The 25,792-nt window shown below is 36.1% G+C and overlaps 2 protein-coding genes across 5 annotated transcripts in view; both read right to left on the bottom strand.

Moving 5' to 3' along the window:
- The window catches only part of plcg2 (phospholipase C, gamma 2), a 29,136-nt gene extending 19,151 nt beyond the window's left edge, over positions 1–9,985 (bottom strand). For both annotated transcript variants that reach the window (XM_056261295.1, XM_056261294.1), the window contains exons 1-13: positions 9,633–9,985; positions 7,870–8,072; positions 5,131–5,283; positions 4,526–4,619; positions 4,379–4,426; positions 4,196–4,280; positions 3,871–3,954; positions 3,182–3,225; positions 3,018–3,078; positions 2,759–2,860; positions 2,556–2,674; positions 2,372–2,457; positions 2,115–2,232 (exon numbers count right to left, since the gene is read on the bottom strand). In XM_056261295.1, coding sequence (XP_056117270.1) covers positions 2,115–2,232; positions 2,372–2,457; positions 2,556–2,674; positions 2,759–2,860; positions 3,018–3,078; positions 3,182–3,225; positions 3,871–3,954; positions 4,196–4,280; positions 4,379–4,426; positions 4,526–4,619; positions 5,131–5,283; positions 7,870–8,053 — 1,178 coding nt within the window. In that variant the 5' untranslated portion in view covers positions 8,054–8,072; positions 9,633–9,985. The remainder of the gene's footprint in view (positions 1–2,114; positions 2,233–2,371; positions 2,458–2,555; positions 2,675–2,758; positions 2,861–3,017; positions 3,079–3,181; positions 3,226–3,870; positions 3,955–4,195; positions 4,281–4,378; positions 4,427–4,525; positions 4,620–5,130; positions 5,284–7,869; positions 8,073–9,632) is intronic.
- A 1,889-nt stretch (positions 9,986–11,874) lies between these two features.
- Positions 11,875–18,374, bottom strand: meak7 (MTOR associated protein, eak-7 homolog). Of its 3 annotated transcripts, none has more exons than XM_056261307.1 (8): positions 18,324–18,374; positions 17,966–18,131; positions 16,501–16,731; positions 14,514–14,658; positions 13,576–13,974; positions 12,692–12,810; positions 12,429–12,611; positions 11,875–12,346 (listed from the first exon to the last, which is right to left on the bottom strand). In XM_056261307.1, the coding sequence occupies exons 2-8, from the start codon at positions 18,125–18,127 to the stop codon at positions 12,227–12,229; spliced, it is 1,359 nt and encodes a 452-aa protein (XP_056117282.1). In that variant the 5' UTR covers positions 18,128–18,131; positions 18,324–18,374; the 3' UTR covers positions 11,875–12,226. The 3 variants fall into 3 exon arrangements, with proteins under 3 accessions (XP_056117282.1, XP_056117283.1, XP_056117284.1); XM_056261308.1 differs by having other exon boundaries at positions 18,287–18,357; XM_056261309.1 differs by lacking the exon at positions 18,324–18,374 and having other exon boundaries at positions 17,961–18,049.
- Between the last annotated feature and the right edge of the window lie 7,418 nt (positions 18,375–25,792).

Consider the following 25,792-nt stretch of genomic DNA (forward strand, 5'->3'; position numbering starts at 1 on the left):
TTTTCTCTTTTTATTTTGTTGTTTGATTAATATTAAGTGCACAGACGGCATTAGGTTTATTACGCACTGTCACTTTAAGACCGAGTGTGCAGATCCAATTGCACTGATGCACATCCGATATTCTCACAACTGTACGTTCTGTAAAGACATAACTGACTGCGTTTAAGTGAATAATCTCCAAAACGGACATTTAGACATAATGATGTGTGTATTTGTCCATTCAGACGCGAAAGAGAGCTCAGTTCAGTCCTTGCGCGCTGCTCTGTCTATGTGCAGGGCTGCACGCGTCAGGTTGTGTGTGTGTGTGTGTGTGTGTGTGCACGCACAGAAAAAAATTCAGACTAAGGGCCATTGCACACTGCGTTTTTTCGTATTCGTGATTCGTTGGCTCTGAATTGTCAAAACACCATTCAAACTCCATTCAAACTGCTGGCTATGGTTCGATTAGATTTTTACCCGATTCGATTTTTTTATGACGGACGAAAGTTTCGGAGGCAGTGTGCAAGTGTGATTGACATAACGTGAGGTCGTATTTATTTTTTAACGTGCGAAAATTCTGGAGCGATAACATAACGTTTTTATGGAAATCCTCTGGAGGGTTAGGGAGGGGGCGAGAGGGGCACCTCAGCTGATGAGGGCAGAAGGGCAGTGGCTCTAGCCACCGGGCCACCCCCCTGTGCACGGCCCTGCGTGGAGTTTCCAGAGATCTGGATGTGGGTGCCCTATGGTGCCCAATCCCTGAGAAAGAAGGTCCTTCCTCAGGGGCATCCGCTAGGGAAGGGCTGTAATGAGGAGCTTTAGGTCTGAGAACCAAGTCCGGGTTGACCAGTAAAGACCAACCATCAAGACCTGCTCCCCGTCCTCCCTGACCTTGCACAGTGTATGTGCGAGCAGGAAACTTGCGCAAACCCCGGGCGGGGCCAGCTGTGTGCCAGCTGAGGATACCCTGGGTCAGGGAGTAAAAGAGCTGGCAATGGGAGTATTCCGGAGAAGCAAACAGGGTACCTGTGCATCCCCGAATTGACTCCAGATCAGCTGGACCACCTGGGGATGGAGTCTACATTCTCTTGGGAGCGTGAGCTGTCTCGCCCTGAATATAAGTGGAATGCTGCTGGTTGATGTATGCCACCGTCGCAATGTTGTCCGTCCGGACCAATACCTGCTTGTCCTGCCACAAAGGTCTTATCTGGCACAAAGCTAGCAGTACAAGCAGGGCAAACTGAATCGAATAGCTGAGTCTGATCATCCGAATGAGCCAATGAGACAGGCTGGGCAGTGCTAGCCACACTCCACCTGAGGAATCTCTGCGTACCCCTCGGGTGCCCCACCATCGAGGGTAGAGAGAATGAAGTGGCTTCGGGTAGAGAAAGGTGCCTTCCACGACTTTATGGCCTCCACATGCACCTCCGGGAATAAAGGTACCAGGGCAGGACGATGCTGTGAAGCACACCCCGTGCTAAAAAACCAATCGTCCAACCACGAGTGTTCAGGGTGGAGGGTTCCACTCAAGCCAGACGCTCGCAGTGGCCTGGGAAAGTTGGAGCAACCAGGGGTGGAATCGCTGCACTTATCTGTGCAATCGTGGGGCTAAACTCCACTTTTCTCCAATGGAAGAATGTCTCCTCTCTGGCAAAGAGGAATGGCAGAGTGAGTTAAGACAACCGCTCGGCTCCAAAGCAAAAAGCTAAATGAGTGAGTTGTAGGCCAGGTTTCTTACTACCCGATGGTGATTGGGCTCCCAAGTGAGACCATATTTCAGTATCGACGTAATGTCAAACGTGACTGACTGAAAGGGAACAAATTCTACCCATGCTTTATAACACTTTACATTTAAAATGTACATTTTAATAATAGTTTTTTTTCATGTAGCAGTAATGGCAATTTAGGGGGGAAATTTGTTTTATTGTCATACAAATAATGTCACAATGCAAATAATTTATAAAAATAGGCTTAATTGTCTTTATGCAAATATAACTGCTTTTTTTTTTTTAAATAGGGGACACACTATAACCCGGGTATTTTCTTTAAAGGTTTTGTTAAATACGCCCATTTCCCACTAACAGAGAAAACGTCACCAAATAAATGTGTGAATGTGTGTGCTGCTGATGACTTACTCAGATGTTGCAAAAGCATGATCATTGATGGCCTTAACCACATCCTTAAACTTTATCTTGGAGGTTCTGGTCCAGCCGTGGTATATAATAGGTTCATCTGGACCATTCCAGCAGTCCACTGAATTGAAAAAAGAAAAAAAGAAAATCATACTGACTTCATCAATGCATACTATAACAATGAAGCAGAAAGGGACCTGCATTAGTTTAGCAGAGAATTCAAAAGTATTTATGTAGAAATCAGGGTATGGTTCACTGACACTCAATACAGCGGCAGCCCAGCCTCAGGCAGCGCACATAAGCTTCTGTTGAGGACTCACTGCGCAGTTGATCTCCAGTCAAATATCTGTGAAAAAAGCAAAACACATAAAGTAACACAGGAACTTCATCATGACGAGGAGGAGCTGCATGTGTGTCATGAGCATGAAGAACAGCAGCACTGACGTGTTGTGAGAAGAGTTAATCCAGTAGTGAGACAGAGGATTGTTCATGTCCAGTGTGCAAATCTCTGAGAACTTCTCATCCCAAATTGAGTTTTCTTTGGAGAAGAGAAAACTGAGGAACTAGAAAGATATAGAGAGAAGCTCTATAAACATCACCTGCAAATATAAATGAACATAGAGTAAACAGATCTCTATAAACTGTACCTCTTCAACAGTAAAGGCTGGATCATTAGTCTTCCTCATGGTGTCATCGATAAATATAGTCATCAGCTCTCTGACTTGATTCACATTGTTGGCCCATATATCCTACAAAATAAATTCACAGAATTTTCTTAACATAATAAATAGAATTTGAATGAAATATATATATATATTGTAGATGACAGGTATATACAGTATATAAATATAGCTAGATGAATGCATGGGTGGATGAGCAGGAAGTATACAAATACATCAATCTTACTCTTTGCTGATATAAAAGGAATCTTTGAAAATCGGAGAGTTGAATAGGCTGATCGTTGATACTGCAGAGAAAAAATACAAAATAATAAGAATGAGACCATTAGCATGACCCCATGATGCACATTTAAAGAATTGATTCAACCAAAATAATGGACAGTTTCTTACCCCATGATGAAAGCACATGACTCCTTTTTAAACTCCTCTAGAATCTAACAAAATTACAAGCAACATTCAACATATGTATGTAACATATTATATATATATATATATATCAATTATATTTCAAAAGTTAAGGGTCCAAAAGTTTTTCCCCAAAGAAGTTTATACTTTTATTCAGTAAGGTCTTGACAGTGAAGCCATTTTTAATGTTACAAAAGATTTCTATTTCAAATAAAGGAAAATATATGTTTTACGGTTAAAATGTCATCTGCCAATCACAAAAATATCATGCAGCACAATAGTTTTCAACACTGATAATAATTGTTTCCTGAGCACTAAATCAGCATTTTAGAATTACTGAAGGATCATGTGACTCTGAAGACTGGAGTAATGATGCTGAAAATTCAGCTTTGCCATCATGGAATATTAAAACCAATATTAAAACATGAAACAAGTATATCAAATTGTATTAACATTTCACAATATTGCAGTTTTGAGTGTATTTTGATCAAATAAATGCAGCCTTTGTGAGTATAAGAGTTTTTTTAAATGATCTTACCGACCCCAAACTTTCGAACAGTAGTGTAAATATATAAATTTCGTTTTTCTGAATAAAATATGCTTTGGGTGTAATTTATATATATAAATTACACCAAAAGCATATTTTATTCAGCAAAACTAAACTGCACTCTTACCATCTTTTGGTTTTCAAATATCAAAAGATTGTAGAATTTGTGAAATTGCTCAAAATCTAGGACTTCTTTCTTTGCTCCCACCACCTGAAATTATGAAGTTGATACTTTTAGTGCAAAGCCAACTAAACATGTCTTTGAAAAAAAAAAACTATATATATATATACTGTAGTATAATGTATATATTAAAACTTGTGGATAAACACAGATCATCATTTGCAAAACATCAGGAGAGGAAATGTTCCTATTCAGTTGCCAAAAAGTTTTCCATATGATGCAAAGCATTCACTTCCGTCAAGATGAAGTGTATACAATGAATCATTCATACCGAAATTCTGTCCTTCAAAAAACGTCCACCTGGTACTTTGAAGTTCATTTGTGGCAAACGAGACTTGAGCTCTTTCAAGGTAATGCTGTGAGAGACATGAAAGAGCATTAAAGAGGGATAAAGAGTCGAGACAAAACTGCAATGAAAGTGGGTGAGAAGCAGGTGAAAGAGAAAGAAGAGAACCTATTTTTCTTTGTCTGATCAACCGAGTACATCTGTTTCCTCAGCCAACTACAGTAAGAGTGAAAAACAGAGAATGAAACAAACATATGATTTGGGTTACGGTTCATATACACAAGGTACACTCTCTGTAAGTGTGTGTGTGTGTACCTCTCTATAATCTCTGGTGTGTGAGCCACCAGTGTCTCCTGTCTGAGTAACTCCAGTCCTGTCAGCCATTTTTCTGCATCCTCCACTGAATCAGCTGTGGAACAGCAAATACTATCAGCGCTAAAAACAATACAATCTTTTCCACAGACAATTTTAGGATCCCATCAAGTTCTTCCTTTAACAGTCATTTCTAAACCAGCCAAATAATGGAATATCCGTTAACTCAGGTAAGCAACATGTGTTTTAATGGAGTTTTTACATATCAAAATATCAAATAAATCTAAAATGTATATTGAAAGAAAGGAAGTGGCTCCCTCAAGAGTCACCAAACTCAGGCTAGGCTAGGTGGTACAACTAGAGCTCTGTAAGTTGTTTATGTTCATTATTATTGTAATGTTATGTGCTTTGAGACATGAGGTAATTTAACATCTCTCATCTCGTGACGTTTTGCAGGCGCTGCTGTGTGCGTTCATGTGTTTTGAAGGAGGCGTGGCTTTGGAGAGCACTGTGAAGTTAGCTATTGCTAGCATGTTCAAAATTGCCAACACTATCTTTATATGGTTTTATAACTTAGAATATGTTAGGTGTATAAAAAGCACACATACCCCCCAGACTGAGTGTGTTGAGAACAAACTGAGAGCCATAGAATATGGTAAAGCATGTGTTGGGGTCTGTATTTTTATCCTTGGTGTCCTTGAATCGATCAAATTCTTTGGAGTTTTTTCCTGGTCGTACTTCCCGGATCTCAAAAAGGTCCACTGCAAAAATGAGATTGCAACATAAACATACTGTATATACTGACAGTATTCAGATCAACACACAGCAATCATAGTGTTGTTATTGTTAACTAAAAGTAAAACTATTTTTTTTTTATTCGTTTCTTTAAAAAAAAAAACTGAAATAAAATAAAAGACGAAAAACTTGTTGAATTTTTTTTTTAATTGTTGGAATGAAAATATAAAGTAAAAATAAGTTAAAACTAAATATAAATAAAATACTAATAACAAATGTATTAAAACTTTATATACAAATAAAATATTTGAAAATATACAAATAAATGCTAATTCAAAATATAAGAAAATACTATAATAGTATATAAAAATATACTAAAACAACACTGGACCATATCTAATTAAAAGAAAGAGATAATTCCTGTGGGGAAGAGTTTTGAATTAAATATAAATGTATTTTTATATATATATATATATATATATATATATAGATATATATATATATACACAGTATATATAAATATATGAATAAATGTAAATATCAGAAGCACCATGACAAGGCACATGACATGTTACGTCATAACCAAAAATAAGAGTATGAACAGTATAAAATGCACAAGGAGTCATGTACAAAAGAAACAAAAAGAAAGATTTGTTGGAGAGAAAAAGTAAAACTCTGGAAGTGGCACTTCATAGGGTGAGAAAAATATTGTCATGGGTGTGATGGCACTACAGACTACCATAATTACTGGCAACAGACAGTCAGTTCACTGGCCATACCTCCAAAAGTGTTCTCCTACAAGATCATGGTGCCATATGGGTTTAGATTGTTGCTGCCCATGGAGACAGCGAAGTAGCTCACTTTGAAACAGCCTATGACTGCTGTCTGAAATCAACTCTCTATTATTTAACAGATCAACCTGGAATGTTGAAGTTGATGGTCAGTTCATCTCACTATTAATTTTATCCGTGGGATTTTTATATAAAATTGTTAGTGATATACACTTCCGTGCAAGAGTTTTTTATGTTTAAAGTGATACTTTTATTCAGCGAGGACAATAAAGACTTTTACATTGTGACAAAAGATTTCTATTTTAAATAAATACTGTTCTTTTGAACTTTCTATTTATCAAAAAAAAAAAAAAAAACTTTACCACAAAAATTTTAAGCAGCACAACTGTTTTCTAAATTGAATTCATAATAATAAGATATGGCTCTTGAGCACCAAATCTACATATTAGAATGCTGGAGTAATGATGCTGAAATTTCAGCTTCACAGATTTTTTTTTTAAATATATATATAGACCTATATATATATATGTATATATATATACATTAAAATAGAAAAGAGTTATTTTAAATTGTAATCAAATTTCACAATATTACGGTTTAACCTTATTGTCATCAAATAAATGCAGCCTTGATGAGCATAATATACTTTTTTTAAATAAAAAATATTACAAAATCTAACCGACACCAACTTTTAAATAGTAGTAATTCATTTAAATTTCTGTAAAACAATAACTTAAACCCAAATTTTAAAAAACACATTAACATGCTTTTAACTTTAAAATAAATATTCCTTTAAAATATAAATGCATTCCTTGAATATATGTACTGCAAAAATTGTTGATAAATTGCTTGTGACGATCATCATTTATATGTTGCTTTGGATAAAATGGTCTGCTAAATGAAAAAAAACTAGATATTTTTTAATATAATTTAAAGCCACTTTATATGGCCACATATTTGTAACATCCAAAGACACACAATAACTTTTAAGTAATTAAAGTACTAGTATTAATTGTCTAATAAATAGTGCTGTCAAACCGATTAATTAAAATGAATCGCATCTAACATAACAAAAAATGTTTGTATGTATATATGTATGTGTGTGTGTGTGTGTGTGTGTGTGTGTGTGTGTGTGTGTGTGTGTGTGTGTGTGTGTGTGTGTGTGTGTGTGTGTGTGTGTGTGTGTGTGTGTACATGTTTTTCTATCTCGGTGGGGACTTAAACCTAAATGCACACAGACTCATGGGGACTCGTGTCACTGTGGGGACCTAAATTGAGGTCCCCATGGGTAAACACGCTTATAAATCATACAGAATTATTATTTTTATAAATGTAAAAATGCAGAATGTTTCCTGTGATGGGTAGGTTTAGGGATAGGGGCAGTGTAAGGGGATAAAATATACAGTTTGTACAGTATAAAAAACATTATGTATATGGAGAGTCCTCACAAAGATAGTAAACCAGACATGTGTGTGTGTGTGTGTGTGTGTGTGTGTGTGTGTGTGTGTGTGTGTGTGTGTGTGTGTGTGTGTGTGTGTGTGTGTGTGTGTGTGTGTGTGTGTGTGTGCGTATATGTAATTATTTATGTGGATATACTGTATATATATATATATTTACTATATATATATATATTTACAAACATTTATGTTGGATGCGAATAATCAATTGTACAGCACTACTAATACATTTTTATCATAAAGTTCCTGTAGCTTAAATGGTAAAACAAACATGGGTTTTTCTTTACACATACAGAAACAATGTACAGCTTAAATGTAAAGGTAAGTGTAAATGCAAGAAGTTAACTTGAGGCAAGGTACTCACACACTCCTTCTGTCTTGTCAGCGGTGCGCGTCCAGGCCACCTGTCGCGTCTCCATGATGACCTGCACAGTAAGCCTCTCCATCCTCTGTCTGTACACTGTCATCACTATTCCCATCTCCAAGTCCCGCTTAATGAGACTCTTCTTGTACTCAGTCAGGTCTCCCTGCTGAGTGCGGCCTGCCATCTCTGCCTTTGGTCACACACTGGCAAAAACAAACGGCCACAGGTGGTCACTTATTGCAATCTGCGTGGCAGCAGGTACACATGTAGTCTCATGGTGCATATGTAGATACTTGGCAGGTATGCTTTCTGTGCAACTGAATTATATGGCTGAAAATGTCTGTACTTTGAATATCAAAACACAACAGAATATTTAATATTCAAATATTTCAAGATACTGCATGGAACAAATCAAACATTAAATGAAATGAAAATTCTGTCATAATTTTCTGATAATTTACTCAACAATTTACATGTTGTTTCAAAACCTGTAGGCTATGACTTTCTTTCTTCTCCGGAACACAAAAGAAGATTTTTTTTTTCATTGGCCATTCAATGGTTTGCAGTGACTTTCATTATATGGACAAAAAAGGTTGAAACAATTCATTTTTGTGTTCTGCAGATGAAATAAATTCATTCAGGTTTTGAAACAGGTTTGGGACGACATGAGGATGAGTGATGAATATCTTGAAATACTATCTAAATTAATCCATCGTGTTGTGAAATGCATGGAAGTTATGAATGGATTATACAGCTACTGTTTCTATAGAAAACAGCAAATACATTCACTGAAGCTTTTTAAGTTGTCAAATGAAACAAGTGCTCATTAAACATAATTTGCTAGAACAATTGATTCCTCTTTACAGTTTGGGGTTTAAAGAAGTACAATTTGTGAGGAAGACAATGTTAATACTGTAATTTCCCAATCATGCATGTCAGCTCTGATAATTGAAATTATCACAACCTAAAGAGGAATATCACCATCATTTATCTGTGAATAAACAGTACACCTTTCAGAAACAAGTCAGTTTTCCAAACTGTTGAACCATGGCAAGCAAAATAGATGTTTCATGTCTCGTTCCCCATAGAAGCCAATATTTGCATTGCAAATGAGTAGCGGAGTACTGTGGAAGTGTCCCAAAGCAAGTCCCTCTTTAAAAGTAAATCATTAACCCAGTAAACTCAATGTGGTTTCCATTCAGAAACCTTTGTAAATCACCTTCACACCCTCAATTCTTCCATTTTGAGCTGTCTGTGTGAACGAGAGATCATTCTCTTTGTCTTTCCTAACATTAAAAGACAAGCACCAAGATAAAATAACCAACTAACAAACCAATTTTTTTTTTACACAAATGATAACAAGATAAGAATAAATGAAGATATGTTGCTCTACAGTGTCAGAAAATGTATATGCCACATCTTGTCTTTACTTGTACAATACGTAATTGTTATCATTTACAACAAGAGGCAGAGGAGGCACACCTGCTTTTGCAGAATTAGCTTTTTTTATAGATCACGGATATGTATAGAACAATTTTGTTGCAAATATAATTTTCAAGTAACAGTTTTCCCATTGATGATAAATGGGAAAACTAAAGGAGCTTCAACTCATATTTTTACCGCCTTAAACTTGATCAGTGTATTTTTCATAAACAAAAATGTAGGCCTTTAAATCAAATGTAGCCTACACATAGCCTACATAAACAGCTACTGTAATACCCCGTAATGTAAACAACCAAACATCCAAATTAGAAAATACTTACCCAAGTTTAGAGAAGACAATCAATGACCACTTCGAAAACCGCCTGCTGTAGTCTAACTAATTCTCATTTTAAAAATAAAAAATATCCTAATGCAGTATTGAAAAAATCTCTATATCAGTCTAGTCACAATGTGGTCAGTTCCTCTATTCGCTTAACACAAGGAAGTGAAGAGAACATTATGAGAATAAAAAAAATCCGGAAGCAAAAATATCTATGCAAAATCCCCAGGGAAGAGATAGCGATGTGTGTACCACGCTGTCAAACTTTTGTGTCTTTGTGCCTGTGTAAATGTGCCAAAAAACGTGAGATCCGGATACTGGAGAAGCGTTTATTTCTGTGTGTATTCAGGTTGTTTCAGTCCCATGTTGCCCGTGTTGACGTAATCATGACATCACGAAGTTCTTCTCATGTTTTGAAGTGTTTTATGTTCATTAACAACCCATCAATGACTCTGTAAAAACTAAATGTATGACTCTAAATGCAAACGGAATGCCTTAAAGCAAAGTATAAAAATGGACATACTTTCTAAGTAAACTGTTGAGGAGGTGATATGAAAATGAAAGCACCTGTTGCTGGCAGCTGGGCGCTGGCTGTCAGGAGAAAAATGTGTCGTCCAAAGTTTTGTTAATGTTTGAGTAATGAATGATTGGTCTTATTCTCATGTTTATTTCTTTAAACATGCGAATGAGAAAAAGGCTCCGTAGCCAAGAATGTCGAATTCAAGTCGCGTTCTTTTCTTACTTTCCAGCGCGCGCATTCCACTGTTCATTTGCATTAAGAATGCATGAAAAAATTCAGACTAGAGGGCTGTTGGGTAACATATATTTATCATCTGGATGCAAAAACTACAAGGTATTAGGCTACCATGGTAATCCACTGTAAATATTTAATCCACTTCATCTTGAAAAAAGTTGAATAGGCTTTATGCACAGCTTCACTACTTCCTGAACTTCAGCCAGCCCTTTGTTTCCTGTCTGTCATTATTGGACAAACTGATTAATCCAGGTGTGCCTGATTATTGTTACTGAGGCCAGGCACACCTGGATTAATCAGTTTGTCCAATAATGACAGACAGGACACAAAGGGCTGGCTGAAGTTCAGGAAGTAGTGAAGCTGTGCATAAAGCCAATTTCGACCTAAAAACCAAAGTGGTTCACTTATTTAATATCCATGTTGTATAGTACATTATTAGGATTGTTCATTGTTTAATACTATTAAAAACAGTGAGTGACTGCAAAAGAGCCATTACTAAAAGCAGCAAACAATAAACAGTAATCCGCATTTTATTAATACAGATGCATACTGGAAACTCAAGTAGGCCTACAGCATCTATCAAAGTTACAGTTTACTGTCAAATGCTAAATTATTGTGGAAACAAAGTTCCATTTTTTTTTATTACCATTATTATAGCATGGTTTTGTTATTTTCCATGGTGAATCAATAGTGATTCTTTTACATTTTAACAATTCATAAGAAAATAATAATAACTAAAATGTACATTTCCTGAAGAAAATGTGAGTGGTGCTTGCAGTGGCAAAACTCAGCACTCGGTTGCTAGGGTATGGATACACAGTTACCATGGTAATATTTACAGACTGGTTTCCCAACCAAAACAAACGAACCCACCTCCATGTCTATATGATATTCTGGTGCTGAGATATAGCTTATTCATGTGTTTGTATGATTGCTAGGGTACTCTTTATGGTAACTAGGGTTTGCTTATACAGTTTATGGGTTGATATTCAAAGACTGTTTGCCAGTCTGAGTCGAAAAAGGCCAACTCCGTGTTTCTATAATGTTCCGGTGCTGAGATTTTGCTTGTTAATGTTGTTTAATGGTTGCTAGGGTTCTGTAACTGGTTGCTAGAGCGTGGCTATGACGTTGTTATGTCACTACTTATTAGCTGCTTGATAGGCCGAGTCAAAAGAGCCCAACCCAAAGTCTCTCTGACCTTCTAATCCAAAGATATGATCTTACAAATTTTGTGCCAATGTTAAGTCTATGGAACTTTTTTGCAGTCGATTTATCACCCGCCGGACGAACATCGTACACCCGATCGCTTATAAAAGTCATAGCACACCTCTCCTCAATAAACCGGTCAATTTGACACCTCAGGGTCTGCGACAAATGGTGCGGGAGGAGTAGCGTGCAACAGTTTAAGTATGATCAATAACAAAAGTGATGCCTTGCCTTTGGCAAGCACCACTAATAATAATTTCCATGTAATGAATGAATCTTTCAGTTTACAGACACTAAATTTATCAGTCAAGACTAAATGCAACCACATAATGTCCAGATATTTGATAAGAAATGTAGAATTCAGTCACACATTGTCAATACTCAGTGTTAAACAGTAGTCAGGCAGAACATCATAACGTCTTTGTGTGCACATTTTAATATTTCACAGAAAGCAGGAAACCAGCTCCTTGATTTTGCATATCCACATAAAAACTGCAGTGTAATAACACCTTAATATTCTTAACAGTGTGGTTTCTTCATCATTCATATTAGTGTAAAAACACAAACCAAACCAAACACTGAAAAGAAACACTGCTGGTTTGATCTCCATGTTGTCTTCGTCTTTTTTTCCATCCTCACTGTCCCTCATCCTCCTCAGGTTCTCGGAGGCCTTGGCTGTGCAGGGTCTTCCCTGTCATTTCCATCATGGCCTGTACTTCAGGATCTGCATCTAGTATGCTTTTCTTCTTCTCATCCTGTATGTCAACATCAGGAACATTTTTTAGTATCAAAAATGCAAACCCAAAAAACTACAAAATTCAGCACATTATCACAGACCTGTTCTTGTTCTTCAGGTGTCTGCCCAACGCCCCACATCTCCACGGTGTCCAGTTTAAATTCCTCGTCTCCTGAGAGCTGAGGACTGCCGTATGTAGTGCACCGTGGTCTAGCCCTGCTGTGGCCGTGTCCAAAATCGCAGTCCAACCACAAGCCGAAATAGCCATGCTGACCACCCATACCCTAAAAAAAGAGAAGTAACTATGTAGTTTTGTTTTGCTCCATGGTGTAAAGCCTTGAGCACTGTTTAATATTGATCTCACCAAGCCATTTGGCATGGTCTGCTGGCCCTGGTTCAAGTACATGTAATGATTGTTATAGCCTGTGCAGGTGAACACTCGCATACAGGGAGAAATGGAGAAGAGGAAGCACCTGGAATCGCCTAGTGCAAAAAGAAGAAAAAACATTGATTGTAATGTGTAAAGGTGTGTTCACTTCACACCATGTCAGAATTAACTAATCACGAGATTCTGACTTGTAAGCATTCATGTCCTCATAGAACTCGTAATTACAATTTGTAAACTCTGACTTATACACTCATAGAAAAAAAAAAGGTTCTATAGAACCTTAAAGGGTTCTGTCAGGCGCTTCATATATAGAGGCGCCTTTTGTAATAATTTAAGACATTTCTCCTTATTCATATAGAACCTTTTTGGTAGAGATGCACAATGTTTTGGGCAATAAAAGCAATTATTTTCACTATCGGCCATCAGTCAATTGTTTAAAAGCAGCTGATGATCAGGGCAATTATATCCTGTCAATCAAAAGGGTGCGGAAAAACGTCTTCAGACTGCAACGTATAATGTGTGTGAAGAAAATCATTCTTGTGTTGAATTTAGGGCAAGTTAACATGACAATAATGCCGTGTTAACCTATCAATCACCCGTAGTTCAATCCAGTAGTTTTCCCACGGAAGGGGGCTACTCTTACACTGTCCTTTGTTCTAAGAGTGTACCACGTGATCGATGTACCACCTGACTGCTACAAAGCCATTTTGGCGCCGATAGTGTTGCCAAAGAAACCCATCATTTTGAGTCCGAGGATGTGAACGGCTCCGACTCCAGGTTATCATCTCATTATTACCATAATTATGACATGGTGTGAACACAGCATAACATTTCATATGGTTTATTCTTTCTGAACTCACCCTGGAACTGAGGTTTGACCTCCCAGCTTTGAGACGCGAAGCCGCCAAAGATATGGCCTTTAGTGTCTTTTACCAACATGACAGTGGGACCCCGACTTTTACAGTTGCCCACCAATCGGGTGAAGCTTTCCCCGTGTTTGTCTGTGGAGAATAACAACCTCCAGGGGGCGCTGTGTCCCGCAGGTAGCTGAGGGGACAGGAACATTAGAAGAGGTAGATTCAAAAGACATCGGAGGTCACTCCAGGGAGCGTACCGACACGGGGGCAAGAGAGTTGGGGGAGGACGAGAGGGCAACCCAACTCCTAGCCCCTCACCAATCAGAAGCTCCAAAAACATGGCCATTGCTGGGATCCGGAAAAGCCAGTCTTCCAGACATGGAATGTCACACGTACTCGGATCTATTGAAGCGATAAGGACTAATTATATTAAATAACCCTCTTGCTGTGCACTGTATTTGTTAGTTAAAACAAGGTAACACTTCACAATAAGGTCCCATTAGTTAATGTTAGTTAATGCATTATTGTTAATAAAAATACAGCTGTTCATTGTTAGTTCATGTTAGCTCAGGTCCATTAAATAATATTAAAAGATACAACTTTTGATGTTGAAATTAACATTAACTAAAATTAATAAATGATTTAGAATTATTTTTTCACTGTTAGTTCATGTTAACTAATTTAGATAACTAATGTTAACAAATGGAATTATTGTAAAGTGTTAAGCAAAAAACAAATGACTAAGCATAAAACTGTAAAATATAAAAATAAAAGTTAATTCAAAATATTAATAAATACTTTAATAGTATAATACTAAAAGAACACCTCTTATTTAAGAGATTTATCCACATGGTTCACATTCACATTATTCAAAAATACACTTGATTAATTTTCATTTGAATTTAATCTAAAACAGCATTTACTGTGATTATGATACAAACCTGAAGATTTTAATTCAGAGGTCAAATGTTCTGACAGCAGTTTAACCCCTTGATGGCCATCAGCCATGCGATCGGGTTGCCAACCTCGCAGATGCCCCCTGTGGACTAGAGTCTGCACTGCCGCTGAAACCAGGTCTTCCACAAACTATTTCATAAACATTAAATTACCACAATAAGATCTCAAGAATTATTTGGAAATTGTATTGATGCCCCATTGTTAAAGTGACTTTGTGGGTTTAAATAGTCATGAGTTAGCAAACTATCCTCCGGTTTCACAGACAAGGCTTAAAGGGATAGTCCACCGTTTTTTCATATTAAACTATGTTATTCCCTTAAAGGGATAGTTCACCCAAAAATGAAAATTCTGTCAGTAATTACTCACCCTCATGTTGTTCCAACCCCGTAAGACCTTCGTTCATCTTCGGAACACGAATTAAGATATTTTTTATGAAATCTGAGAGCTGGATCACTCCTCCATACTAGTCCATAGGCTTCTTTAGGGATTGAACTTGCCGGCCTCGAAAAGTTATTAAAGACATCGTTAAAATAGTCCAAGTGACTACAGTGGCTCAATCTTAAGTTTATCAAGCGACGAGAATACTTTTTGTGCGCAAAAACAAACAAAAATAACGACTTTATTTCAACTATTCATTTCCTTCTCTTTGGCCCTCTAGTCAGTTAACGTAGTGTGATTCCGTAGAGCTACGTCACACGTAGGCTCACTATTGGCCGACGCTGGTCATGTGCGTGATGCGTGTGACGTACAACAACAGAAGCTTACGCTATTACACTAGTGAACTGACTCGAGGCCCACAGAGAAGGAAATTAATAGTTGAAATAAAGGCGTTTTTTTGTTGTTTTTTGCGCACAAAAAGTATTCTCGTCGCTTGATAAACTTAAGATTGAGCCACTGTAGTCACTTGGACTATTTTAACGATGTCTTTAATAACTTTTCGAGGCCGGCAAATTCAATCCCTGAAGAAGCCTATGGACTAGTATGGAGGAGTGATCCAGCTCTCAGATTTCATCAAAAATATCTTAATTCGTGTTCCGAAGATGAACCAAAGTCTTACGGGGTTGGAACAACATGAGTAATTACTGACAAAATTTTCATTTTTGGGTGAACTAACCCTTTAACTAAGACGAGTTGATACATACCTCTCTCGTCTCAGTGCGTGCACTCAATCGCTCTGGCGCGCGAGACAGAGTGTTTGGTCGCTTCTCTGGTTGGATCCTAATGAATGAACTGGGCTAAGCTAAGTGCTATCAAAGTGTCTCACGCGCCAGAGCGATTGAGTGCACGCACTGAGACGAGAGAGGTATGTATCAACTCGTCTTAGTTAAGGGAATAAAATAGCTTAATATGAAAAAACGGCGGAGTATCCCTTTAAGCCTAGTCCTAGACTAAAATACACATTTGAGCTGTTTTGACGGAAAGCAACTTGATATATCTTTCTTAAAATATGTCAGTGCCATTGTTTTTTTCAAAGGCATGTTTATAAAAGCTACATAAATGTCCTAATTGATCTAAGGCCGAATCTTGGCTTAATCCCTGTCTGTGATACCGGGCCTAGTTGGTTTAACTGATATTTTCAGGCCTATGTTTAACAGTGTTAATGAAATCAAATTTGGTTATTGAAATGAAGCTGAAATAAACAAAACAAAGAATCCTATTATAACTATATAACTATTAGCTGAAAAACTTAAACAAAAATTAGAAAATGTGCCCTGGCAACTAAATGAAATACGTTTATGTACTAAAATTACTAAAACTAAACTGAAATAAAAAAATTATTAAATCTATATAGAGATATTTCTATCTATAATATATAATATATATATATATATATGAAAAACTAATAAAAATGACAAAAGCACATAACATAACTAAAACGTAAACTAAAATTAAAGTGAAAACTACAAAAATTATAGTATATAACACTTAATACTGAAACCCTTTATATAATAAGATTTTGGTGATACTTACACCTCTGATCTGCTCAGCTGTGGTAGCAGTAGCCTTTGCACCCTCTGCCATTGCCAAGACCAAAGGTGCACGTTCCTCTGCAGTTCCTCTAAGAATATCTGCCAGGAAAATAACCAACTGCTCACGACTTATCCCATCACCAGGGGGCAGTGTCACTTCTGGATCAATGCTATGTATGCCATGGAATACTCTCTTTATCATTGATTCTGAGGCCATCTTTCCCATTGTCATCTGAAACAAATAAAAAGAACAGCAAAAAGTTAATATCAGTGTATCTTAAGTTTGCACAGACATGCAATCCAAAGAAAAAATGTTTGACAGATCTGCGTCTGTTCACCAGCCATAACAATTACATTATTGTTTTTAGGCAGATGCTTATTATTAAATATTCTACAATATTGTTCAACCTTCTTACAAATGACTTCAGACAACATTTAACTGGACATCAATCATTTATGATTGTCCCACTGATGGGTAAGTAATTGTGGTAGATTTAGGAATATGTGATAATTTACTAAAAATCATTTCCATGGTTTTTGAATTGTTCAGTTCAAGACAGTGTTATTTTAGTAACACTGAAATACTGTTATAGTTTTTATTAATATTTTGAATTTATTGTTATTATTTATTTTTATATTTTCTCTTTTAGTTTTAGTTAAAGTTATAGTTATTTGTTATATACATTTTATCAACTGTATTTTAGTATTAGTTATTTTAGTAAGTACATCAAGTTCAAATAAATGAAAATGACAAATGTTGTATTTGTATTGTTGGCAACTAGCTAATATAAAATAAGTTTAAGGGTTTTTTATATCTTATTTTATTTCAGTTAACATTTATTTTATTTAAGTACAAAAATATATTTGTTTTAGTTAATAATAACAGTGTAATTATTCATATAGAATAGTGTTATATAATAATAATAATAATAATACATAAATATAACATAATATGAACATTATTCATACAGAATTCAGATAACAGTGTTATCACACCGGGGCACAAAATCATTAAAAGGATAGTTCACCCACACAGGAAAATTCTGCCATCGTGAAATTTACTCACCCTCAAGTTGTCCTAAACCTGTATGAATTTCTTTCTTCTGCTGAACACAGAAAAATACATTTTGAAGAATATGGGTAACCAAACAGTTTATGGGCCCCATTGACTTCCATAGTATGGGGGAACAATTACTATGGAAGTCAATGGGGTCATCAACTGTTTGGTTACCCATATTCTTCAAAATATCATCTTTTGTGTTCAGCAGAAGTAAGAAATTCATACAGGTTTAGGACAACTTGAGGCAAGTTGAGGGTGAGTAATGATGACAGAATTTTCATTTTGGGTGAACTAACCCTTTAAGGATGTGTATACACACGCACATACACAAATATAATTCAAATGAATTAAAATGGTAGGTTTAACAGGTCTAGTTTAATGCTTATGTCACAGCTGCCCACCTTACCTTCAGCATGTCTAGGGATAAAACCTTCCCCGTTTTTCCAGATGAAGAAGCAGAGGAGCCAGTTCCATGAAGCCTGTCAAATGTCCCCTCTATAACGGGTCTCTCATCGGGACGAAAACGAGCCAGTCGTTTCTGCGCTACAACACTGTCGGTGTTCCCCATCACCCTGAAGGGAAAACACGAATGAATGTCAACTTAAATGAATTAATTCATGGAATTTAGTCTGATTGTCATGGGCACAAATGAATTCATAAAAAACATGCTTAGTTTCAGCTGCTGACTGAAACAAGTGCTCAAGGGAAACTCTGAAATACAACGCACACTTGAGTTCTGAAAAACTGAAGTGAGATTTTCAGACCTGGTTCAGTGGTTCAGTTTGACATTTCGACTCAGAATGTAAACACCTAAACACACACAAAAAATAATTTCCTGGTTCTGCACTACGCAGAGGACCAATGAATGGAGAGAAACTTCAAACCGCGCTGTGATTGGCTGGATCAGGTTGCGTCATCCGCAGAGTGATAGTTGGTTTCCTGGAGGCAAATTAGTTGGAATTTGTCACAAAAAAAATACGAACAAAGGATACTGTTACGCCAGATGGTTTGATGTGTTTGATGTTGATGTGGCTACTTTTATCTTAGTTTTGTAGATTAATATGATATTTTATTACAATTATTTACAATTAGGTACTGTAAGTATTTGTGTAATATTTAGGCCTACTTTCTGTTAATGACAAATGATGATTATATAGAAAAGTATTTGCATTACGGTTTTTTAAGACCACACAGAGAACAAAGTATACATTGGCGTTAAATTTACTAAATCAGGGGTTTTCAAACTGGGTTTAGGGGGAGTCCCAAGGGGCCACAAGTGAGTCCTATGGGGTCTGTGGAAAAGTCTGATAAACAGTGTAAAAATGTAATATTAAATAAACTAAATTTACAAAAAAAATAACCCAATAAATTAATACATAAAATAAAATTAATAAAACATTGATTAAAGAAAATCAACTGATTTTAAAAATAAATGAATAATGCATCTAAATAAATAATACACAGCACAGTAATACCACAACACAGTAACGTAATACCATAGAAACTAAATATTTTTCAAATTACTATTTTAATATTAATTTTTACAGTATAAATGTGGTATTTTTACATGAAAATATATATAGCTGGCTTTTAAATTTTAGGACGGGGCACCATGCAGGAGGATGTCCTTGACATCTGAAAGATTGAAAGACCCCTGAACTAAATTATTACATTGTCTTTCTGTTTATCCAAAGATAAAACAGCACATAAGATTGGCAAGTAGGCTAGATATATATAAATATAGGTTATATAATTAGTTCATAGCCTAGTTTTTACAGGTAGGCTCAGCGAACTAATGTCTGTGTCATTGGTAAGAGTAATGTAGTACCTCTTGTTAACCATAAGAGGTCAGACTAATACAGCTATTTAAAACAGCAGCTTTGTCTTTTCCGTGGGGCTTTACCACAGTCTATGGGCTTTACAGATCTTTCTCAACAGGCGATGAAAAACGCCTTTTAAGGGCATGAGATTCATGTGAGATCTGGGCGTGATGCTGGCTGACGCGCTGACGTTCAGCAGTCTCTTACCAGAAGTTTTAAAAGAAGCCGTTTAAGGATATTTCCGTAACCGAAACTGTTAGTTTAAAAAAAGACAAATGGAAATAGTCAAATCAGATGACCTGCAGGAAGGGATAGTATTCAATTCGATGCGACGGAAACAGAAAGACAGGCTATCACATGTAATGAATGAATGGCAAAACCTCACGGTAATGTACTGCGCATGCGCATCAATCATCCACCCAGCATGGCTTATTGAACTCCGTAGCAGTGCTCAGGGCTGAGACTCTCTACTGATGAGTGTATTCTTTACTTCTCTCGAGTCAAAGCACATACACACGTTTGTTGTATTACCATGTATGTAACCTTTTATTAACCTCTTCAGTGTCGCGCCCCCTTTTTTGAATAAACATGAAAATGCACAATCCGAACTTAAATGGTTGTAATTCAAGAATGCTTTGGAATATAGATCTAAGATTGTTCTTGTTTTAAAGACGACATTTGGCAGATTATTGCAGAAGTTAAATAAATTAAGAAAGTGAAACAGAAAAAAAGTTATAGAAGTTTGAGTTTATGAAAATGTAAAAAAAATAATTAATCATATTTTATATAAAATATATTTTTTCAAAACCTGCTGGACTCTAAAACTGCAATCTAAAACTGAAAATCAAAGCCAAAACTCTGAACAAGTTGTGTTTCAAATTTTAGGTTGATATCTCCAAAAAATGAGCTTTCAGTAAGATTTTGTTTGGGCGCAGTACCAAACTTTTTCAAGTCACAACCATGGGCAGTAATGGAGTCTAATTTATGAAGTAGGCATCCTATTCAGAAGTAGTAAGGGAAGTTTGGCATATATTGATATGAATTCAACCTCTAATAATCACATAAAAATAACATGCATGTGCGTTATATCTCGCTGCCACATCACAAATGGTGAATCTATTATTTTTTCTTTATATTTAAAACATTTTCGGACCTTTTTTTCTAAAAAATATTTAATGGATGTTATCTTTTGAACTATCGGCATGAAAACAAACTGAGGTTTCTACCATTCTTTCAGGATTTTTTCATGTTCATTGCTATTTCAAAATAAAGGTTATTATAGGTTATTATAGCTTATAGGAGTATGAAAATATTATTGTTGCAAATTGATAGATTACGGCTCTTCTGTAATTTATTTTGAAAATCAATCGCAAACATGAAAACTACAGATTGTAAGCTTTCAAATGACATATAGTTTGTCAACATTAGTTTAGGTTAGGATATTACTGTTTTAAATATGTAATGGCTATGGGTGCAACTTAAGGGGTTAACTTGTAATGTTTTTATACTGAGCTACTTCTCATATTCCTTCCCTAAATCTAGCCACTTCTTAATTTTCATTAAGACAACATTTAGTATGCTTATTAAGCCATATTTTTTGTGACTGGTTCTCACAATGTTCATAGTGATAGGCTATTTATTACATCTTAAACTTAAATCTAACCCTCAAACCTGTTGACAATATTAGATTTAAAGCATGATTTGATTTAGTCACCATGAAATCAAAATGGATGATTCTTGTGTTTTTGGAATTTTATTATAACATTTATTATAGGCTAAATGTTGAATTATTATTGTTATTATAATTCATGTCCCCTTGTAAATTTGAATCAAAATAACCCTTTGCTTGGAGCAAAAATTTTTCTCTTTGACAACAGGCGTAAAGGCGGGACAACCTCACTCACATGAGATCACAGCAATTGAAAGCCACAATGATCCAATCAATTCCTGATGGACAAGTCCCGCCTGGACGCCTTACATGATTTCACTCAGATAAACATGTATATCACAAATAAAGAAAATACTCTCGCAACCTTCATGCCAACTTTAAGCATGATAAATAATGAGCTTTTAAAATAATGAAATTTACTTCAAGTAATTTTTTATCCCAAAATTTTGAGCATTTGTAAGAAATTGACCAAAACTGGTAAAAATCGTTACTTCATGAGAGTTATCTTCAGGTAATCTTGAAATATTCAAGGTTTGTACATATTACATATGCGTAAAGGTCATAGAACATGTGAACAACAGGTTTTTACAACCTAATTGTACATTGTCACTGTGTACAGTGCAGTCTCTATTGAGCAGGTGTAAACCTCAACAATGCCGCTATTGTGCTGCAGAGTGCAGATCAATCTGCTCACAGCATGTCCATGCATAGGCCCGGCCTTTTTCACTTTTGATGTTCCTGTGATGTTTGGTGCCCATGTTCTGACGATTTGTGCTGCCCACTCAGATTTCAGATATATAGCACAAATCGATAGTGGAAAATGCTACCTATCAGATTGTACCAGCATCATATTCATGTGGTTTGAGACTTTTTTAACATCCATACATACCCCTACCCATACCCTTAAAACAATGTAAATATATTGTTGGGAGCAAAATCTGATTGCATGTTTTGTCAGTACAACCACATAGAATAAAATGTGACAGAATACAGAAAAAAGTAAACTACCTTATTTCATGAAGCATAACTACTGTGCCGCTGATGTATTATGTACTGCAATATTTGAATATGCTGCAGCTGTTTGTATTATTTGGTTTTCTTTCCTATAGATTGCCTATAGCAATCACACCACCCTTCTTTAAAATGAGTATTGCTTTAATGTGCGATGGTCACGCATCCCCATATATTTCCATGATATATGTATTTTTATATATTAATTTCTCATTATTATACATTCTTTATCTCTTGATATTTATTTATTTATTTTTAAGCTGATAAATTCTCAATAGCCTAATCTTTATCATGTATCTAACCACACATTTGCTTATTATAATATTGCATGTTAGTATGTACTTTTATTACTATTACTATTTAATTCTATAATCATTTTAAATGTATAATCATAATATAAACAATAGCAAATGTTTTATAATACAACTATTTGCATTGAAAGTTCATATTTTGTAGCTCTGTGTATTCTAACAGGCACATAACGGCAGACACTTCTTAAAGTGAAACATTGGCGGTATAGGCTAACCGTAGTTACTGTCTGTGGCACCTCCAATCTGCGAGTTGAGGCATGAGGTTTCTCTCTTTCTTTTCGACTGCTTCTTCTTTCTCTTTCCTTTATCTACCACTGTCGTTCTACAGCCCTATATGGTAAAAGTCTAGCACACTCAGTATACAGGAAATGGTGAAAACTTTAGCACCCACGCTCATGCATGCAAACACGGTTCTTTCTCTGTGGTGCTCATTTGTGTTTATGCTTAACCGCATAACTGTTATCAATACGACACATTGTTTAGTAAGGAACTAACAATTCTCTCAAAAGTCTTTGCTTCTTTCTTGCTATCGTCTATTTTTCTATCTATCCTGCCCTCATTTGCATATCATCACATGCACATTAAACAATGCCATGAGTGCCTTCATGCGTGACTGATGCCATGCACTGGTAAATCGGCTAAGAATATCAAGGGCTCTGTGTTTAAAACAAATTGCCTTTATTATCCCTTAACTCTTAACACACTCATTGTAGTATAGCTACTAATTATAATACAAACATTGACATTTATTTTCCAGTACATACAGAATTATTTGATGCACCACCTTGAAATATAAATAAACTCATACCTGCCAACTTTTGAGTTTTGCTCGGCGTGAGATTTGTTGACGACGGGGGGGGGGGGGTATAGACGAGTGAGATTTGTTGACGGGGGGGGTGTCTCGCTCGCGCCAGGTCTCTCGCTCGCTCTACGCGGTTTGGAGCACAATCTCTGTCTCGCATGCACGCTCGCTCTAGATAACGGGAGATTTTTAACGAATTTGCGGTATAACTAGTCGATCACGAGTGGCTCAACAGGTAGATATATAGATAAACTCATCTTCCAGGCATTTGACCGCCCGGGTTGACACTTCAGCGTGAGAAATCGGGAGTGTGGCGTGTGAGCGTGTGAAACCAATCAAATGCGGGTGTCTCACGGCCAATGCGTGAGAGTTGGCAGCTATGATAAACTCTTCATGAAATATGAGGTCAAATTGGATATTTTATTGTAAGGGGTGTACGTGTACTTGAGATATTTTAATTAGATCATTATTAAACAGCTGAATTTGTTTGAGACTATAAAATCTGACCTTTTCTTCTGATCTTTGCGCTTGACCTTTTATCGCATTGTGTGTATCCCTGCATTCGCTTGCAAGAAGTGGGCCTAATCAATAAATGAATCATGTTGTTATCCAGTTCATTGAACCATATACTAAAGAGCTATAGCCCAATTAAATGGACATTTCTAGTTGGCTAACAGTACAGGGAGATTGATAGATTTGTTTTGAAATATTTAAATTCAGACAGGATTTCTGGTAAGGGCACTTCCTGTTTCCTGGTTACTGTTTATATTAGTTGTATTTATGAAGCCTTGCCAGGCCTGCATTCTCATGTGCATGTTACCTTCCCTGATCATTACCGTTCAAAAATTTGGGCTCAGTAAAAAAAAAAAAAAAAGTTTTTGAAAGGAAATAATACTTTTATTTATTTTATAAGGAAACATTAATTTGATCAGAAGTGACAGTAAAGACTTTTACATTGTTACAAAACAATATTTTTAAATAAATGCAATTCTTTTTAAATTTATATTCATCAAAGAATACTGAAAAATAAATATCTAATGGGTTCCACAAAAACTTTTTAACATTGATGATAATAAGAAATTTTTATTGAGCACCAAATCAGCATATTAGAATGATTTCTGAAGGATCATGGGACACTGAAATAGTGGAATATTCCCTGGAATAACCAGCTTGACCTTTACATGAATCAATATTTTAATATATTTTTTGAAATAGGTACAAAACATTTATATACTGTTTTTGCTGTATTTTTTATCAAATAAATGCATCCTTGGTGAGCATGAAGGCCCCTTCACACCAAGAACGATAACTATAAAGATAACTATATTAGCGTCCAGACCAGTGGACGATTTCGTTCTGTTTATTATAACCTCGTGCTTTCCAGACTACCAATTTGCATCTCTACAAAAACAAACCTTCACAAAGCTCTAGCACATTCAAGAGGGGGCTGAATCCAAACCACAAATGAACATATAATCAGCGAATGATTGGATGCTCTTGTTCTAAAGAAGAGCGTATTATTTTATAAACGTAAAAATATTGCTGTTTTCAAATATCTCCAGGACTTTCAACATTTATGGTCAAGAGCAAATGAGAACATTGCAAGTTGGATTGTTGGGTACAGTGCTGGTGATGGCGACCCTACTATTGGCCAGCAGGTTAGTGACAATTGGACCACTGAGCTAGGTTTGGAGCGCATCTTGTTAGCTCATGACAATGGCAGCACTGTGCCAGAGCCTGAATGGTTCACAGGAACATTGCGAAGTGACCCATTCACTCACTCAATGGGCTCCCCTTTCTCGCCCCAGTAAAATCCCATCTTCCTCTTCCCCCAATGCTAGACTCAACCGAACTAACTAGCAATGTATGTAAACCATGCTCTCAAACCATCTTCATGTCATTGCGCTAGATATCCTGTACCTTTAGTCCCATAAAATGTAAATAAAGGTGTTTGTATTTAAACAAATTGAACAAATTTCCCTTTGCCAACACCTCTAAAGCATCAGAAAGCAAGCAATAAGGCAAAACAGCAGAACTTTGTGTGAACCCTGCTCTCCATTTGGGTTCTTCCTGTTAATGAAAGGTTAACAGAACACTGTGTTTGTTCTCATCAGACTCCTCCTACTTGCTTGATGTATAGTAAGTAATTGGCAATCAAAATAGATTTGAAGCCGCTAACCAATTTATTATGCAATGTACATGACTGACTCATTTGGTGACTGTAAGATTCAGTCACCAAAATCTTACAGAGTCATACTTTAAAAGAAATTCATTCTTAATACTGTTTTGATCAAAAGTGACGGTAAAGACTTTCATATTGTAAAAACAAATGCTGTTCTTTTGAACTATCTATTCAGAAGCACAACTGAATAAAGTAAGTTATTACAACAAATAGTGTATTAGAAAGATTTCTGAAGGATCATGTGACACTGAAGACTGCTGAAAATGTAGCTTTGCGATCACATGAATAAATTACATTTTAAAATGTATTCTAATATATTTTAAACAGTTATTTTAATAGATGGAAATTTACGGTATTTTTGATCGCATAAATGCAGGTTTGGTGATTGTAAGAGACTTCTTTCAAAAACATTTTAAAAATGTTATCGACCCTTGACTT

This window comes from Rhinichthys klamathensis, unplaced genomic scaffold (genome assembly GCF_029890125.1).
Source record: "Rhinichthys klamathensis goyatoka isolate OS25496 unplaced genomic scaffold, OSU_Roscu_1.1 h1tg000181l_1, whole genome shotgun sequence".
Classification (NCBI taxonomy): domain Eukaryota; kingdom Metazoa; phylum Chordata; class Actinopteri; order Cypriniformes; family Leuciscidae; genus Rhinichthys; species Rhinichthys klamathensis.